The 20,149-nt window shown below is 44.1% G+C and overlaps 2 protein-coding genes across 2 annotated transcripts in view; one reads left to right on the top strand and one right to left on the bottom strand.

Moving 5' to 3' along the window:
• LOC132992953 (uncharacterized) overlaps positions 1–20,149 on the top strand; it is a 277,165-nt gene that overhangs the window by 151,231 nt on the left and 105,785 nt on the right. The gene's annotated exons all lie outside the window — the stretch shown is intronic.
• The window catches only part of LOC132992831 (alpha-1,6-mannosylglycoprotein 6-beta-N-acetylglucosaminyltransferase B-like), a 137,842-nt gene that overhangs the window by 70,944 nt on the left and 46,749 nt on the right, over positions 1–20,149 (bottom strand). Inside the window, exons 4-7 of the mRNA XM_061062354.1 lie at positions 9,028–9,137; positions 5,560–5,636; positions 4,900–5,079; positions 1,359–1,523 (exon numbers count right to left, since the gene is read on the bottom strand). Of these exons, the coding sequence (XP_060918337.1) occupies positions 1,359–1,523; positions 4,900–5,079; positions 5,560–5,636; positions 9,028–9,137 (532 nt within the window). The remainder of the gene's footprint in view (positions 1–1,358; positions 1,524–4,899; positions 5,080–5,559; positions 5,637–9,027; positions 9,138–20,149) is intronic.

The raw sequence follows: 20,149 nt of genomic DNA, 5'->3' as shown, positions 1-20,149 counted from the left end.
TCCCCCTCTGGCGCTGGCACATGCCTGGCATTTCATCATAATCCCAATCATTCATCACCTGCCTTATATTCACTCCGTCTCCCTCACCTTCCATCTCTCTCCTCGTCTCACCGGGTCTTTGGCATGCACGGCTACATGCGTGAAGTTACCAAAGTCCACGCTGAACTGCTTCAGTGCCGACCAGAACCAGACGTCCCGGTCTGACGGCAGTAGATTCTTACTGTACGGCGTTCAGCTCTGTTGGAAAGTATTTTTGAACGGCTACAGAACGACTGTTACACGGCGATTACAGAGGAAGAATGCACGAGGCAGCGATGAATGACAACCTATCATTACCTCCCACTATCATTTGTCACCCACCATCATTCAGACCGAGAACCCTCATGAATAAAAGGCTTTTTATGCCCGACATCTTGCGTGGAAAACTGCGTTTCCCTTGCCTGACATTGTGAATTGAAGAAGCGTTTCTCCAGCCTTGAATCCTCAATTGAAGTGGAAGACTTTGTAGATAACTTGAAGTGTTCTAACACACTTGAGGTGGTACTCTATGGATCTGGATTATCAGGTGACCAATGCGTGTGAATGTACAAGAATACAATCGTCTTGTTGTCTCTCCGCCTCCTCCTTCATACTCTAGCTTTTATTAATTAAGGATTACTGTTTGTGTTGAATATGACACCTTTTCCACTATCTGTTTTCAGCTGCACTTTGCAGACCGCCTGACAAAAATGCAAATAAAGTACCCAAACAAAGTGGAAAAATACCTAATTTAAAGGTCACATATGATGTAGAATATACTTCACCATGTTCCTCTAACTCTAATATGTGTCTCTAGTCTGTCTATAAACTCCCTGTTCATGAGAAAAGTCCATCCTCTCCGTCTTCTGCCTGCTCCACTTTTCAGAAAATGTGTGCTCAAACAGGCCGTTTGGAGATTTTCCCTTCATGACATCACAAAGGGCAGTAACCCCTCCCCCAGGTGGGTGACACTCCCACAGCTAGGTGTTTGTTCTGCCCTCTGAGTCTGCCTTCTCACAGTAAACAATAGGACATGGAGCGAGAAAGCACAGAGTACACCCAAGCCCTTCCAGAGAGGGGGCGTGGTCAGATACAGCTCATTTACATATTTAAAGGTACAGACACAGAAACAGCCTGTTCTGAGCAGGGCTGAAATAGAGGGGTTTATAGACATGATCAAATACAGGATCAGAGTGGATTTAGAACAAGACACTTCACAGATATGTTTTGAGGAGCTCTGAGACTTATTGAAACTATTTGAAAAGTTAGGAGAATGTGACCTTTAACATCCACCATCATTGATCACTTTGTTTCGTTTTCATCCCGCCTCCTTCTCTCACCTTCTTCTGGTCCCTCCACCGTTGCTCCAGCTTCACATCCAGGCGGTTGGCGGCCGTCGCCCACTGCTGTGCGAGGCGGCGGATTCTGCGCCTCATGAAGCTGAGGGACTCCTTTCCGGTCCCCACCTGGTCCAGCAGTACAGAGAGGTCTGTCCGGAAGGCAGCCTGACAGGAAGTGAAATGAGAGACGGATTAAGGGACGAGGAAGTCGAAAAGTATCAACAACATCAGACAGAAAGGGTTCCAAAGTTATTGCGACAGCTATGTGCTTACTTTCCTGCTGACGTCTGTGTTTAACGTTTTAGTTTGAAAGTGTCTCACTTCCTGCTGGCTTAGTCACCATGTCCCTTTGTGCGTTCTTCCATTGTTATTTCGATCTTTGCAGATCCTCTGACTGTTCTATTTGGTACAGTCATCAGGCCATATTTTCAGCTTTTCTCATAATTGGATGCTCTATCAAGCTGTCTTAATGTCTTTGAGAAAAGCATGACTGGCTCGTTTATGAGGACAATATGAATCCAGATAAGATGCCCATGATACAGCTATTCTGGGATAATTGATAAGGCAAGTTGATTTGATAAATTGCAAGACAATCATAAAATGTATCTAATTGACTGAAGAACACCAAATGCCCCCCTAAAAGACTTCCTTCTCTCCAGCTCCTCCTGGGGGGTTCTGAGGCGCTCCCAGGCCAGTTGGGGTATACTCTATAATCCCTCCAGTGACCTCTGGGTCTACGACGGGGTCTCCTCCCAGTTGCCCGGAAAAACTCCCGGAAGGATGCATCCTAATCAGATGCCCGCACCACCTCAACCGGCATCCTTTCCATGTGAAGGAGTAGTGGCTCTACTCCAAGCCTCCCTCACCTGAGCACTCACCTTATCTCTAAGGTTGAGTTCAGACACCCTCCTCAGGATTTGTATCCGCGATTTGATTCATTCGTTCACCACCCAAAGCTCATGACCACAGGTGAGGGATGGAACGAAGATCGACCGGTAAATGGAGAGTTTTGCCTTCAGGCTCAGCTCCCTCTTCACCACAACAGTTCAGTACAACGCCCGACGCTGAGCCAATCACATTTTACCCTCACTCGTTAACAAGACCCCGAGATACCTAAACTCCTTCACTTGGTCTCCTTCCTTAAAATAGTAAAGTGCAAGATGAATAGATTATTCACAGACATTTAGTGTCCGTTTCTCCTCTCTTATCATGCTTCATCATCTAACTCCTTCTCACATCAGTCAGACGTGATCCCGCTGTCTTCTTCTCCAGCTAATTCACTTCCTGTTGTTACCCCTCGTTCACATCACAAGCGCCACCGTGAGGATGACGCGATGACACTAACTTCCAGGGAAAGTTGTTTAGACCGCCATGTTTTTATCATAGATATCTGCATGTGCCACCGGTGATGTGATAATTGAATGACACAAGTCAGGACGGTGATATATTCCCTGCATCACTTTTATTTCCCACCTCTACTCGTTAAGCGGTCAGCGCTGCTTGAGACTCGTTGTGTTGTTTTTTTCTTGTTTTGGACCGTAAAGCAAATAAAATCTTTTGAGCATAACGTCTGTTTTTTTTTTTTCAGCTGATGTAACCTGAGATTTAAATCTCTGTTTGTGTGTAAAGGTATTCCTGTTCTCTCTCCGCACAAGAAGAAAATCTCCCCCTGGTAGATTTTTTAAGAATAAACCATTTTTGCAACACGATGCAACATTTGCTTTTCCTCTGCTGATATGTAAGGGTCCTAGGAGAACCGTTAGTTTCTCAAAGTCGAACAAATAAAAATGTATTGGTGAGAGAGTAGAGCTTCTGCTGCTATAAAGAAAACAAACGTGTCTCCTCTGAGAACAACCTTGGCTCAGCTGTTTGTGTCACAGATACAGACAGACTGTAATCCACAGTTCAGTAATTTGGGTCACAGGGTAAGATGGAGATATCAGTCTTCATTTACACTGACATTCTGCTTTGCCTCCTGGAAATGTAACTGCTCCTGCGGATAAATAAAGTGTGAAATCCAAGGTGAACGAGTACACACACAGATATAATGCACACACACCTCACTTTTTACAACTAACTTGAAACTTTAACGATCTCTTTGTGCTCCAACAGAAACACATTAAGAGACTGAAAAGGTTCCTGTGGATGGAAACAAAACAGTCACAGAGAGAGTGTGCACACTGCGGCTTGTACAGATTTACGCCCCGTGTCCACATGGCGTTTTTTCTCAGAGCGCCAGCCTCCTTTTTCAGTTTCATGAGTAGAGAGCGTTCACAGCAGCAGGCGGCCACCTGGCGAAAAAGCGCAGCGCCCAGCGTCTTTAGTCCGAGCGCTCATCCTTTTTTTGTGCGGCCGCTCCGAGCGCTCAAATTGAAAATCTTTCAACTTTTCAGAAAGCCGATGTTGACATCACCGGCGCTCTTTTTTCCAAATGTATGATATTCCCGTGTGTTTACCTCCCAAAGACCGTCTCTTGTACCCTCATCCTCCTCGCTCCGTGTCTGATCAGGAAATAAACTAACGAATATAAAACATGCCGTAAAAAGTAACCGAGCAGTGTCGGTCATACAGCGCCCGTTGTCAACAGACTGTTGTCATGGAGACAGCGCTTTCCTTTTCAGCGCACAGCCAGCGTTATTCTTTCCAGGACAAACCGTGAGGACACGGGGCCTTCACTAGCTGAACATTTAAACTGAAGGAGTCTTAGTACCGCTCTCTATGAAGCACCAGGTTCATAAACAAAAGAGTTACATCAAAATAAAAGTTTAATTTCCCAGTGAATCATTTGTAGTGGTGACGATAAACGGGGATTTTTTGGCGCAAGTTCCACTCATTTCTTTAGATGATTTTATTAGTAAGTGAAATAAAGTTCCTCAAATATTTTCTCCATGTGTAATTATTTGTGTCTGGAAAAAACAGAATGCTGCAAACGCCTGCTTTCATTCATTTTACTTTCAAGACCCACTGCAAACTGCTCCGCGACCCATTTTGGGGTCCCAACCCACCAGTTGAGAACCACTAGGCTAGAGTACTCCAATAATCAGCTGCATTCTTCAGCACGTTTCTCCCCTCAGATTTCTCTTTGAGGAGCTGTTGCTCTGATTTCTTCTTTAATTTGAACACTTGGTTTTGTCTGAGCCGAGGTCTGACCGAGCGTTCGGCTTCAGAAAAAAAGAAAAGCAGTTCAACATCTGGATCGTGTTTAAGCAAAGATTCAAGAACAGAAGCACATTTTAATGTCAGGGTTAATAAAAGAGCAGGGAACTGTTCATTGAGCCGGAGGTGAAGATCATCAGATCGCCTGGCAACAGAGCCAACATCACATTTGAGGGAAGACAATCTTTTTTGTTATTTTACAAGCAGAAGGTTTTCGATCACTTTCCTCCGATTGGCCGGATCTGTTTGCAGTCGCAGGGACACCTGAGTGAGCATCTGGGTGGGCGTGTCCTACAACTTTGCTCCATGCTTTGCTCCAATACCTGAGGGGTCCATAGCTACATTTTTGTTTTAGACTGGGTGTACCTGTAAGAACTCTCCTCACCTGTCTCTTTGGGGCCTTTATCTGATGTGTGTGCTGGGTGGGCGGGCTGCTTTGATTCCTCCAGGCCTGCGGGGGGCAGAACCACTCCACCTCACTCAGGTAGACGAGAAAGGAGCAGTCTGAGCCATCGACGCCGTAGAAGGCGTAGCAGGGGTCAGATGTCCAACGTGCTCGCATCCACTGCATGGTGATGAAGGGAGCATATAAGTGAAGATACATCACATTGCTGTCATACTCTTTTTCTATCTTTTTTAACTCATTATCAAGTAAACAAGGTTGATGTGCAGGACCAGTTACCATGGCGATCTAGACAGGTTATAAGAGAGCCACCTTTGTGACACTCAACACTCTGACTTCAGACTTTCTTATACCTCAAGTATCCATTAATCCTGCTGGAGAAGATCCTCAGGAGAGAATAGAAATGGCTTTGGATCAGTGAGTTTTCAAACTTTAGGGTCATGTTGGGATGATTGCAACCGGGATGCCATAACAGGTGACGTATTGTGAAGAAAATCCACTTGTACAGTGTTTTCTCAGAACAACCATAAGTTTCTGTACGCGACTGAAAGCTGGTGCACTTTTAGATGTTCTTGTAGGGAACGATGGTAAAACGTACATGATGGCGGAAGTGCAGCAATGCTGTTAAAGTGATTCACTTACATCGACTTTACCCGGACACTCAGGGAAGCGGGGGTCTCTTGGTATTTCACACTGGCCTGACGTCCCATCTCTCACCGCTGTAGAAACACAAAGAATATGGTTTAATATTCAGTCATAAAAAGTATATTTAATTTAGAGTGGAGAAGGCTGAAGCTGGGTGTACACAATACATTTTCTGCCCAATTTAGACACAATTATTTTTAGTCTTACGGCCTGAAATTCAACCAATCGCCCTTCCTCATTGGGGCAGTGAACACTGAGACACGACAGCCAATCAATCCCGATCATCTGCTCCCAACTAGTCCCACGATTCTCTGGCTTGTTTGAAATTTTGGTTATACAACAGAGAGCAGAGCCGAGAGCTGACAACCTGACTTTGGCCTTTTTTTTTTTTCTGATTGTGTCCAAAATCACCATGGCAACAGCAGGCATGCCTGATGAATCTGTCTTCCCCGTCCAATCCTGAAGGAGACGTTGGCAGGAAATATCTGCAGACCTCAAGCTGACTATCAGAATATCAGTTTTGATTTAGCTGATAGCAGACTTGTTTTTTTTATTTGTGATGCAGATTGTGTGAGTGTGTAAGAGAGAGAGTAGAAGTGTGTGTTTTGGATTCATGCATGACACAACTGGATTACTCATAGATCTGACTTTAACCTCTCAGTCTTTGGGAGTTTTCTATTGGCAATGGAGAATACTTCGACTACAACTAGGTCTTACAGTGTGAGCCCATAAATCATGAGCTTTGGTCGTGCATCATGTCGAGTCAGTCGTACAGTGTGAGCTGACATTCCACCATGACTTTAAAACAATTGTGAAGTGTATGCCGAACTTTAGAGCAACACAGGATCCACCTCAGTTTTTGAGATTTCAAGCTAAATGAAACATTGTGGCCTCGAGCTGCTGCCTTTTTCTTCACCCAGAACCCTTACTCCATTTGATTATTGTTAGCGTAGCTCACTTGATAACGGCCATCGACCAGAGAAATATTATCCATCAGCACATTTAGCAGCATATGGCGCCGGTCAAATTCTCTTTAAAATCCAGATTTTATGAATTCAATTGAATCATTTTCATAAAAGTGACTGCATAAATCTGTCCGCTCCACAGGTTCAGCCCTGCAGAGCCTCCAGGTTTACAGTTTCATCTACTCTCTCGTCTGTGGACATTTTATTACGCGTTCTCCATCATCATTAGCGTCACGACCTCCAGCGTTTACCACGTGTGCCGTCATTGTCCATAAATCCCCTGTGGCGTCGTCTTTTGGATCATCGCTGAACCCGTGGCTCACCGCAGTGCTCGATGTTCAGCGGGCTCTGAGAAGAGCAGCAGCACAGCCCCCGCTCGCCACCGCTGCCAAACCAACCCCGGGGTTACGCCAGCAAGTCGGCCTGCTCACTTAGGCTAAACTCACTGCATTAATTGCTCCACTGACTTAGTTAACTGTCTCTCTGCTGCTGATGTGACGGAGGAGGAGGGCACAGAGTGACAGAGAGAGAGAGAGACTGGGATGGTATAGTCCCAGAAGAGAAGCAGTGTAGCTTTAATTCCTGATTGTTTTCTTCTTCCACACGCCATCTTTCTCTCTTTCTCTCTCTCTCTCTCTCTCTCTCTCTCTCTCTCTGCGGACCATCAAATTTGCTCCTCTAGGTTCCGTCTGTTTCCATTTGCCTAATGAAAAAGAGAATTTTCTCCACATAAGTCTTCCCCGGGGCTTCTCTCCACGCACTGAAACACACAGACGGAGACACACACTGCCTACAAATATGATTACAAAAGCAACCGTAGTAGCAACTATTGTAAATGTGGTCAACTAACGAGATAAAAACTTGACTCCTGTCCCTGCCAGACAGAACATAAAAAGCCTTGTCAGCGCTTAAAGGAAGGCAAATTCTAATCACGCCTCTCTCTCTCTCCTGTCGCTCCCTCTCGCACATGCCTGACCACGAGATAAATAAACTGCCACTGAGCCGTATGATAATAAAGTCTGCCAGCAGTGTTTCAATTCATCTGTGATTAGAGAAAGCAGCAGTGTTTGCGTTTTGGCGTGCGCCGTCGCCCCTGCAGATGCAGTGGGGGGAAACAAAAAAGGAGATGTAACGCTCATTTATTCTCTTGTAAAGAGTTGGGCAATTACCCTCAAGAGAAAAAAAAAAGTGAGAGAGGAGGATAAGGAGGGAGGAATTATCATAATGGTTGATATTTTGTGTGTACGTGTACGAGCTCGAGCTGTCACGAGCTTTATTTAGGTTTGATTTAAAATGAGCCAGACAGCAAACAAAGGACGGGAAGGAAGCGGAAAAGCAAAGATAAAATACACAGAAACAAGCAGTGTCTCGTATTTACAACAGACCCTTTAAACCATTTAGTTACATTTAAAGGTCACATATTATATAAAACACACTTCACCATGTTCCTCTAACTCTAATATGTGTCTCTAGTCCGTCTACAAACCCCCCAATCATGAGAAAAGTCCATCCTCTCCGTCTTCTGCCTGCTCCACTTTTCAGAAAATGTGTGCTCAAACAAGCCGTTTGGAGATTTTCCCTTCGTGACATCACAAAGGGCAGTAGCCCCTCCCCCAGGTGGGTGACACTCCCACAGCTAGGTGTTTGTTCTGCCCTCTGAGTCTGCCTTCTCACTGTAAACAATAGGACATGGAGCGAGAAAGACTGAGTACACCCAAGCCCTTCCAGAGAGGGGGCGTGGTCAGACACAGCTCATTTACATATTTAAAGGTACAGACACAGAAACAGCCTGTTCTGAGCAGGGCTGAAATAGAGGGGTTTATAGACATGATCAAATACAGGATCAGAGTGGATTTAGAACAGGTTCATTTCTGCTGTAAAAACAGGCTCACTGAATGGGTGTGTATGTGACTCTCTTCTGCAGCCAGCCTCAAGTGGACACTCTGCAGGATTTTGCACTTCCACATTCGCTACATTTTTCAACACCGGAGGTTACAACACACCATTGTATTTAGCGAGGTGTCAGGAGTGTCATTAGAGAAATAAGCTAGTCATCATAATTAAAGGGGTTTAAAGTCACTGTGTGTGTGTGTGTGAGTCTCTCTCTCTCTCTCTCTCTCCCTCTGCATGTGTAGGTCTGCAGATCTGTTTCCTGTTGTTCCCTTCTAAGAAATTGAGGTTTCGCTCCAACACAAGCTGACAGCTGTTCATGAGCCCAGCTGTGCTTCAAGTTGAATAACAGAAAAAAAGGCCAGCTACTCAGAAAGGAGCTTTAGACTGTCCTTTTGTGTCTCTGTCTGTTCTTTATTTTCTTAAAAACCTTGTATCTAACACACTCAGGTGCTCTGCTGACAACCAAAAGGAAGTGAAGTTATGAGTCTGCTGCTGTGTGAGGAATATTCAAGCAGTCATTTAAATAAACATTTAGTGGAACTTGACCTCCACTTGACCAGTAATGCCACACCTACTGTGCAAAGCTTAAAACATCTAGAAGCCTTACCTCTCCCTTGCACCATGCTGTTCTGCAGTATCTGCTCCACCCTGATGGCCATGTTGGAGACATTCTGAGCGATAGCTTGGATCCTCTCCACCAGGCCGGCTGGTTGAAACCTGAGCACACACACGCAAAAACACACACGAGTGAAATATGCTGTTGTCACATGAACAAAACTCTTTTTCCTGCTTGCCCCGGTGTAAAGTTTCCATTTGAAGTCAAGGTGAGCTGATGTGAGAAGGCAGCAGGAAATATTCAGGAAAATTCACCATGAGAGCGTCAATATAAAAGACTCTTCTGCTTCGTCCGCCTTCTTGCATTTCTGCAGCGGACTTTTACACCATGTGCTGCCTCCTAAACGCCCCATCACACAGCGACGCATCGCGTTACGTGCGGCTGCTCCAAAAATAATCGAGGCAGCGTGTGCATACGGGCGACCAAATAAAATAAGTGGGAAAAATTAATTTGAGCAGACGTAGAGTTCTCACCGTTGCTTTGCTCCTAGATGTTACGGTGAATAAATCTCTTCAATGAGCTTTGTCTAGTAAGCAGTAAAGCCCGCCTCCTTCTTGATTCTACTGGCTGCTTTGGCCAAATGTCACATGTGACATTGACGAGCGCTCTGATTCTGCGTTGAACATTTACGGTAACTTTTTTGGCGCCAAAAAAACACTAGAGCTGCAGCTCTTGATTCATACATGGATCAAAATCAAATGAATTGCCAAATATTATGACAACACATGAAGTGTTTGTTGATTTTTCAACTAAAAGTGTTTTGTTTTGGAAAAGGATTTGTTGGTAAATCAAGAATCTTTGGATTTAAGACTTTGGTTTGAAGAAAGACGCTGATGAAAAGATTCACTTTGCATTTTTTAAAACACTCTTTGACAATCTGTTAAATTGAAGACTCAAAGTGAATTAGCAGCAGATGAATGGATTACAAACATGAGTGATTGTTGACTAAGCGTGCAGGTTCATGGAGTTGAAGATCCGATCAGTATCTCCCACTGTGCACTCCAAACTTATACAACATCAAATCTCTGCATTCTTCCACAGTTCCCCACCCTGCAGCAGACCCCCCCCCCCCCCTCTCTTCAGTCACGGGCTGGACTACTTCTCCTCTTCAGTTATTTGCGTCTTTTTGGTGCATCTCATTGCTGTTGTTGTTTTTTTTTTTCTCGTGCTGCGCTCCCTCGCCTGTCGTCCTCTGCTTCCTCTCCCTCCCTATTTACATCTCAACAGATGTAGAAGTGTTGCTGGGAGATGCAAATTGTTCGACACTTGGTTGGAGCGTGAAATAGAAAAAGACCAATGCTGTTAATGCTACTTCCTCTGTGGGGTGAGACACTTCCAGTCCACAGAATACGACGTGTGGAACATGTGTGTGTTTCTGAACATTTTCTGACGACTCCTGACTTCATGATTGAGAATCAGGCAGAGCCAAGTCTCATACCGCTGAGCCAATTATGTCCAATAAATAGTGTGTGTGTGTGTGTGTGTGTGTGTGTGTGTGTGTGTGTGTGTGTGTACCTTCCTGTCTCTCTGTACCGTCTAATCAGCAGATAGTGTTAACCCTCATTAAAAATTGGGGCCTTCATTTTGCATAACAGCACATCATGATAGATGATCAGAATTATAGATTGTGTGTGTGTGTGTGTGTGTCTGTGTGTGTGTCTGTGTGTGTGTGTGTGTGTGTGTGTGTGTCTGTGTGTGTGTGTGTGTGTGTGTGTGTGTGTGTCTGTGTGTGTGTGTGTGTGTGTCTGTGTGTGTGTGTCTGTGTCTGTGTGTGTGTGTCTGTGTCTGTCTGTGTGTGTGTGTGTGTGTGTCTGTGTGTGTGTGTGTGTGTGTCTGTGTCTGTGTGTGTGTGTGTGTGTGTGTGTGTGTCTGTGTCTGTGTCTGTGTGTGTGTGTGTGTCTGTGTCTGTGTGTGTGTCTGTGTGTCTGTGTCTGTGTCTGTGTCTGTGTGTGTGTGTGTGTGTGTGTGTGTCTGTGTGTGTGTGTGTGTGTGTGTGTGTGTGTGTGTGTGTGTCTGTGTCTGTGTGTGTGTGTGTGTCTGTGTCTGTGTGTCTGTGTCTGTGTGTGTGTGTGTGTGTGTGTCTGTGTGTGTGTGTGTGTGTCTGTGTGTGTGTGTCTGTGTGTGTGTGTGTGTGTGTGTGTGTCTGTGTGTGTGTGTCTGTGTGTGTGTGTGTGTGTGTGTGTGTGTGTGCAGAAACAGAAAGCCGACAGCAGCGACACAAAGAGTGAATTCAAAATAAAAGCAGGGAGTGATAAAAGTCTCCGTGCTCCATTAACAGCTTTGTAAATGTCACTTGTAAGAATCGTGAACGTGTTGGCGTCCTGTTTAATAAGTTACTACAGCTGAGGAGCCGTTATTCTCTGGTACTGGTTTTATATCAGGAAAGGAAGGAGGAAACAGTTGCCACCATCCAGTCATTAAAGGAATGTGTAGATGATGGGAAATTATGATATAACAGTACATGAAGAATAGATATACAATAACGCTGAATATAAGTCGCTTTATCTGACACTCAAATGGCTAAGTTAAAAAAACACTCCCCCTAAGTTCAGGATGTTTATTTTAACATATTTCAGACGGGACAAAATATCAACACAGCAATGAATCATCGCTCTCACTCGTGATGAATTATCGATTTGCTGATTCAAAATATCGATCGTATAAAAAAAAAAAAATGCAGCGCAAAACTGAATTCCCCTCGACTTCAAGATTCCCCCCGTCGGTGCTCACGACATAGATGACGTGAACAGAAGTTTATTGGCAGAAGAAGAAGCTGAAAGTCGGACAAAAGAAGAAGAAGAGAGCGGGATAATGAACACAGCGGGGGAAAGAGGTGAAGAAGGTGTTGTGCTCGGTCATGGAGGATCTTCTCCCAACACACTGATTTTGCGACACTGAGAAAGTCTCCCGTTCCAAGTCGTCATTTTTCAACATAGTTTGCATTTTGTTTCGGTGAAGAAATCGAGCAACATCGGCGCATATCTGTGATTAAAAGTAGCCGATACAGACAGTCACTCGATATGATAATATCGGCCGGATCGATGAATCGGTCGAGGCTCTTATAAAAACACAAGAATGTACAGGAGGTGTAATGGAGGAGCCGTGTGCAGTTGTGCAGAGTAAACATCAAATATTCAAGTCCAGTGTGCGTTAATGTAACACATCAGTTTCAGCCTTCAGATTACTGTAGTGTTCTCTGACTGGAGGGGAGTCTGTGTTATGTGGGGGGGGGGGAGGGGGGGGACATTATTAATGAGGCTGGCAGCAGAGGGGCTCAGTTTAGCCTCATCCACAAACTTTTCATCACGTAACCTGACCTCCCATCGTCTCACAAAGTATGAATACAGAAGTGTAAAGCCTCACTTACAGACTGAGATCATTTAAATAAAGTTAAAGGAACATTTCCATTTCAGACGCTTTTCTGAGTGCGATGTGCGAGGGGGTTTCTCTCTCTTCTGCTAAAACTAATAATGTCAGCAGGTTGAACCCACCTTCTCAAACACACACACACACACACACAGTGTGAAGGCACTGAACAGTTATTCCAGTCTGAGCATATAGACAGAACTAATTAGTATTTCTATATTCCCCATTATGTGCAACGGAGGCAAACAAAGCGTACGCATCAGAGAACGTTATCACCCTATATGGTGTTATAATGAGAGTCTGCATTACATCGAGCACAGCACAGACGTTCACAGCTGTGATAGGAATCAGCTGATTGGGTACCTACAGCTTTAAGTTTGAATATTGATTTAGTGTGAAGGACAGAAGCCTGGTCATCTGTGATACTGTAAAGCCTTCTTTTGGTGTGTGGGGGGGGGGGGGGGGGGCTTCACTTCACCTTCTAATCTGGCCTCTAATGTCTGCGACTCGTTCCCTAGAGACGGACCCCACAGAGAGGGAGAAAAGGGGTGAGGAAATGGATGAAAGGCGGAGAGGAAGGGAGAGGAGGGGAAAAAATAAAACTAGACAGGAAGTAAAGAGAAGATCAACCAACCCAAAGCAAACAGCAAGTATACCAGGAGGGACCTTTGAGTAAAGAAAGAGGAATGATAAAATATAAAGAGGTCCTCTGCGTCTTCATGTGGAAGCCGGTTGATGCGGCTCGAGCGAAACATTAAAACGATGATTACGATCAAAGAACACAAGGGTATGCATATTTGATGACTCGCTGTTACGCTCTACTTGCGGTGAAACTTCCTCCTCCTCGTTTGATGAATGTAGACAGTTGGCTCTCGTACAAATGAAGTGAAACAAAACAGTAATGAGGAAGAGCAAAGAGACGACAAAACGGGAGGAGAGTGTGGGGGGGGGGGGAGGGGGGACTATGAGAGGAAAAATCCACCGAGTAAGAAGTAGAACACTCTGAGGAAGAAGAAGAAGAGAAATGAGGAAGCAGTAAGAGAAAATCAATGATTACCAGAGGGAGAGTTTCTAAGGATACAATGTGTTCTCTCATGTTCTCTTTATTTCTCTCCCCCCCTCCCTCCCTCCCTCTCTCTCTCTCCCCCCCTCCCCTCCGTCTACATCTAATGAGTTCATCCTCTTAAGAGAAGAGGACAGCGTCCCCTCTGCATCTCTTGGACCGAAGCCGTCGACGGTCCAGTGAGAAGATGTGAGGGTGGGGTTGTGTAATTTGGATGATGTTTGTTTTTTTTTTTTTGGGTGTGTCCTGAATGACTCCACCCATGACCTTGTGTTATGACATCATACTCGACAGCACTTATTCCAATACAGAAACACAGATACAAATGCCTAGTTGTACTAAGGATACCCGGCGATACAGATAAATGGACTATTCATATCAATGAGACAAAAAAATACTGCAATACTCGTTTCTCATCTTTGACATCATTCAGTACAAAGCGTCTTTACTAAAGGAGAGCGCAGGTTGCAAATGGAAATCAATGTCTTTTTGGAAAGTGGGCGTATCCCCCTGTGATTCCAACCACAGAGTAGGTGTACAACTTTAATCTCCTAATATGACGACTTCAGTCCTGTTTGTAAACAACATCACTCTTGAAAAATTGAGAGACTTAAATCTTGTAAATTCACCTGCGAGCTCGTTCAGGCAGTCAACTCGAGCTGCACTCATTTCACACTTTACACGCCTCACTCTCAACAATCACCTGACGAGTGACGACACCTCCATCCAATCAGCGGTCGATTCCTCATATCTGGAACAAACTCCCAGAACACTGCTGAAACTCTCAGCTCTTTTAAATGGAGGTTGAAGACACACCTGTTTACAGCTGCCTTTCATTACACAATTTGAATATGATTTGGAACTGTAACTTTTAACTCTTTTTATATTTTTACTTCAGTTCATTTCATTTGAATTATTTTTATTTGAACATTTGTTCAGATTGAATAATTTCAGTGATTTTTTAAATGTTCTATTTGAATGTTTCTTTTCTTTCCTCTGTCGTGATGCTTTTTGATGTTTTGTGTGAAGCACTTTGAATTGCCTTGTTGTTGAAATACGCCACATAAATAAACTTGCCTTGGCAACTGCAAGATTTCAGCTCTGACCTGCATCAGTTCTGAACTCTCACTCACCCCCATCACCCCCCCACCACCATCACACCAGCATCCACCTGCAGACTCCGAGTAGAGGGTTCAAGATGTCATCCCGTCACTCCCTCAGCATATACATCTCTGAATGTAAAATAAAACTCTGAGGAGTGATGAGGGCGGAGCCTAGACGCCAAACACAGACTGTTCTGCTGCATTAATATTATAAAGGATACAAACGTGAGTTCATTATATTTTCATCTCTTATGACATAATGCTCATGAATGTACGACTTTATTCTCGTAATTGCATGTCTTTAATCTCGCAATTTCCTGTTTTTTAATGTGGCTTTAAAACTCTGTCATACGAAGGAATACTTAGCATCTGAGTGTTGGAATTTCTACCTGTTGTTTCCCTCCCAAAGATCAGAGACAGAGTATAATTTCAACACTGACAGGTCTGCTTCTTCTAAAGCTGCTGTATGACATTGATATGAGTGCAGAGGAAGTAGAAGGCCTCCTGGGATAGAGGTTGATTCTGGCAGAGCGTAGCTGGGTGCTTAAGAGAGGCAGAAATAGGTAAAATCCGAGGCAGAGCAGTGATCTTCAGAGAGCGCTCGCCTAAGGGGGAGACTTACCAATCTCCTCTCTTATCCGCTGCAGAGTGCGGCACTGAATCAACTCTGCATCCTTTTCCTCTTCCTTCATCTCCCTCTCTCTTATTTTCTGAGCCCGTCCCTAACCCTCCCCTCCCCTCCCCCGCTCCCTTTTTCTCCCTAGTTATTCTCTCTCCCGTTTTCTGCTCTAACGAGTGGCTTCCCCGTGGGCGAATCGCAGGCTGGGGCCTCAGACATCAAGTCCCATTCGCTGGAACAGGGGAGTGTGTCAGCAGAGATGAAGCTCATGAGGAGATGGGACTCCCGCCCTGTGTGTGTGTGTGTGTGTGTGTGTGTGTGTGTGTGTGTGTGTGTGTGTGTGTGTGTGTGTGTGTGTGTGTCGGCCTGGCCTGGATTCGGGGTATGCTTTTATAAAGCTCGATCTTCCCATTCTTCTCCTCTCCCCCACGGGCAAAAATCAGACTTTACAACGTCACTCATAACCAACTACCTTTCTCACATGCTCTCTTCATGAATGTGTGTGTGTGTGTGTGTGTGTGTGTGTGTGTGTGCACAGAATGTGAAGAGACGTATGAAAGGACAGTAGCAAAAGGGGTCTAAGAGAGTGAAGTTGGAGAGTCAGAGAGGCAGGAGGACGAGAGGGGGAAACGAGTGATGGAATCAAAATCATTGGGCTGAAAACGTAGGTCATCCTCGATGTGACAGTCAGTGTGTGTGTGTGTGTGTGTGTGTGTGTGTGTGTGTAGCCATTAATCCTGCGGGCTATGTCCTCGGTCAGGGGTCTGAGCCCTGGTCATACGCCCAGACTGGTTTTAACCAGTGTAACCTTACATGAACTATTACACACACACACACACACACACACACACGCATGGGACATTCACACAGCTCAGACTGAAGAGGGGTGTGTGTGTGTGTGTGTGTGTGTGTGTGGGGGGGGGGGGGGGGGGGGGGGGGGAACTAAAGGAACATCATCTAGAAAAGAAGTATTCGAGTGTGTGTCTGTCAGAGCCCTGCTGAGTTTCTAATATCTCTTTTTTTTTAAACTGAAAAATAACAGCGGTTTTGGCAAACAACACTGTAATCAGAAAAATAATCACGAAATGAAATGGGTTTTTATTTTGTTTTTGTGTACTTGGTTTTTAATTCCATATTGTTCAAAGAGTTCCTATTTTTTTTTAATCAAAGAACATTGAAGTATGAAAAGAAGCAGAAGTTTGTTTCTGTTTCCCGCTCTCTGAAAGATGTTTGGTCTCAAATCAATTTGTACAAACATCGTTTCAAATAAGCTTTAGAGTGGAAGTGATGTTTTCAAGTTACACACTTTGAATTCCTGTTTTTTAGATTAGAAAAGTACAAATAGTTCTTCACTCCAGTCAATGCAAATGTAAAAGAAACAAACCAGCTGTTGAGATGAAGTGGAAACCTCAACCTGGTGTTGAAAAATGAAGCTGGTGTGAAAAACTGCAGTTTCTCGAGCGTCCACTTGAGGCTCGCAGCGAAAGCCGAGGAATCCCCATAAACACTCATGTTAAAGTCTATTAGTACAGCAGAAATAAACATGTTGAGAGCCTGGTACAAAAAACAGTTTTTGGTTTTTTTCGTATTAAAGAACCAAAAAACGCATCCTAAAAAAACGACTCATTGTTCAAAGGTTGAAAAAATGAAATGTGTTAATCATGTAAACTTGAATGGAGCTACAATAAGTTGAGATTTTTTTAACAGCACAGTAAAGTTTTAATCTTTACAGAATTATTTGAATCATCTTGGACTTAATGAGAGCGAGACTTCAGTTTGAACACACCTTAAAGCAGGTAGACCCGTTGAGATGAGAATCTGTTACAGCCCCGAGACGGACCAAAAGAGACGTGCTGCAGGCGAGCAGGCGAGCAGGGGGCGAGAGAGAGAGTCTCAGAGAGAGAGTCTTCTTTTAGGGGAGAAACACGATGTGGTAAGAGAATGCTGTTTAAAGAAATGTTTGAATGACTTTCTTTACAGTAACCAAACCGGGGTTTTCATCTCCGCAACAAATGTGGTTAATAGGTTAAATGCCATGCGGGTTATCGTGTGTAATGGGGTGAAAAGCGGAGGCTGACGGCACGGCTGCTGGGGATTATTAAACCCAGTGTGACATGCACGGTGACTAAACCCAGAATATCAGACTATTTTAATCATGCACAATTTATTTAGAGCCACAAGAAGAGCCTCACTGCTGATGAAACACGGCAACATGGCGACGTGTTCACTCGATGTGTAAATGTGAAAATGAATCAAGTGGTACTAATGTAAACACTGTCGATTGGCATCTTCCAAGTCGTAACCATGGCGATTTATCCCACACATCATGAACTCCACATTAACTAAAGCGGGATCTCTATAAGGTCGAGTAAAGAAGTGATCTCTGAAAATGTCAAATAACAATAATGTTCCCTAACATCTGTCTTTTTTATTTTATTTTATTTTTTTTACAAATTTAAAGAGACAGAGGTGTTTTGGGTCAGTTCCCCAACACACCTAAAATACAATCTTCTTGTCTGTTTGAGTGAAAAAAAGATGTATTTAACGTTCTTTAACGGCAATACGCAGTTCATTTTGTTTAAAAGAACAGCCTTTTGATATGTCTGTAAGTTCCATTGGATACAAACAATTGGGACCACTTGGGGGGGGGGGGGGGGGGGGATGGTTGTGACTTTATGAAGACTTTCAGTGAGCTAACTTAAAAAAACAAAAACATTTCCCCAGTTAAATGGTTGTTATTACTCCCGCTTTCCACTAGGAAAAATGGAAAGAGGAACTTTCCACTAAGGAGTTCCCTGAGAACGACACAACATGGGGACTATTGTTCTGCCTGCGTTCACATCGCCATGGTACCTACACTCTGGAGCAGGAGCTAAAAGCTTCCTCTAAACAGGTTTCTAGGAACTGAAATAGTCCATAGTTCCTGCGGTGTGGAATCAATAAAAAAAAAAGGGGGGAGGGTTCCCAACGGTTCCTAGAACTATGAAAAAGTTCCTGCGGTCTGAAAACGCCTGGTGCTTTTTATCCAAGCTGTAGGATGACATCATGTCGTGGGCTTAAGGGAAACTGTCCATTAACCTTTTATAAAACAGGAGAGTTACACGACGTGATCGACCCTCATTACAACACGACCATCACCTCCCTGTCCAACCCAAACGGCCCGCTTCAAGGCAATAACTAGAAATTGATTTCTGTTACACACACACACACACACACACACACCACACACACCACACACACACACACACACACACACACACACACACACACACACACACACACACACACACACACACACACACACACACACACACACACACACACACACACACACACACACACACACACACACACACACACACCACACACACACACACACACACACACACACACACACACACTGTGCCGTGAACACTCCCTCAGCAGGGCTCTTCTCCCCAAGTCATGGCCGAAGAGTGAAACACCTTCCCCCACATTAAACAGCCCATTACTAGACATTGATTGCAGTTAACACCAACGCCACGGCGTATTAATCGCTCCATCCTTCCGCTCTGGTGCCTCTGTGCAGATCTAAACCTGAGCGCTTATCCGGGATCGTTTAACAAGGCTGGAGGAAGTGAGGGGATTTCTGTCAGTGCGTATCTCATCACTGGGTTTTAGTCAGTCTGTTTGAAAATGAAAGGAGTCGGAGTGAGGAGGACGTTAAGATAGAAAAAAGACAAATTGGATGTTTTGGTACTAACGGGGTAAAGAGAAGGAGTTGTTTGATAAAAGCAGTAGCAGCAAGGTCATACAATCTTGTCTGTTTTCAGCAGCGGCTTGGAGGTAATAGGCAGCAATTTCCACAAGCGACTGTACCGAGGAAAAAAAAAGATGAGAGGGAAATACAATGAGGCGAGGAGTAAAAAGAAGAGCCGATAGAAGTCATGACTACACTAGAGAGAGAGAGAGAGGAGATGTATGATATGAATGAGAATGAGGAATACATCTTAAATATGACGGGTGGTGTTATAAAAAGAAAGAGTGTTCATCTCACAAAACCCAACCAGACACTTTTCTTTTACACACACCAATGAAATCCTGACGCTGTATCAGAAGAGGCAGGATTATCAGAATTATCTTTGTGTTAGCGATGAACCATTTGTGTGTTTTTAATCAGGTTTCACCGTGACAACCATACCGTCCCTATTGTTTTATTAAATGCCTGTGGTTGCTTTAAGACATCCTGTAATTTACTTAAGTTCAGAAGGCTGAACAGCAGCCAATCAGGAAGCAAGCTGACTGAAGCAGGAAGCACAACAAACATTACCATGACGACAGCGAAATAATAAAGTTAGATGGAGGACCGGCTGATTGATTGTGTTTATACAACATGTCCTGTAAAACAAACCACAATCAGACCGACGAGGAAAGGAGTTGGAGCGATGTTGCAACCGTAATGGACGTACCAGCTAACAGCTAGCCACATTTAGCTTAATTGACCATCATGTTTGTTTACTCCTAAGTGGAGACTCTGGTTGTTGGTGACTGAATCTGTTAGTGTGTGCTGAGTTGGTCGTCTTATTGCTCTCCTCTCACTGTAAGAACTGACATGATGTGTTGTCATGTGTGGGATCTCTCACATGTTCAACATCGTTCAAAGGTTTTGAAAATCTTTTAGTGTGTGTCAGGTAAGATGTCAACAATTAGCTCACTTACACATTTACAACTCACATTTACAACTGGTAACTTTGTGAATGAACCATTTAAATCTGTCTACCATCTAAGAGTAACTCTTCTTAGTTTGAAGCTGTAACCATATCTATGTAAAACATCTCAAAGCAGCAGAGTTATATTTGGTTTGGAGACAACTGTCTGTTGTAAGAGAAGGTTTGCTAAGAATGAAATGTACATGTCTGACATCTACGAGTCAAGCTGATGTCTTCTTTCTTGCCTTATAGAGATGTACCAAAGTAGCCAAGA

This window comes from Labrus mixtus, chromosome 2 (genome assembly GCF_963584025.1).
Source record: "Labrus mixtus chromosome 2, fLabMix1.1, whole genome shotgun sequence".
Taxonomy (NCBI): domain Eukaryota; kingdom Metazoa; phylum Chordata; class Actinopteri; order Labriformes; family Labridae; genus Labrus; species Labrus mixtus.
Note: the sequence above shows the minus strand (reverse complement) of the source record. Positions and strands in the feature narration are given on the sequence as shown.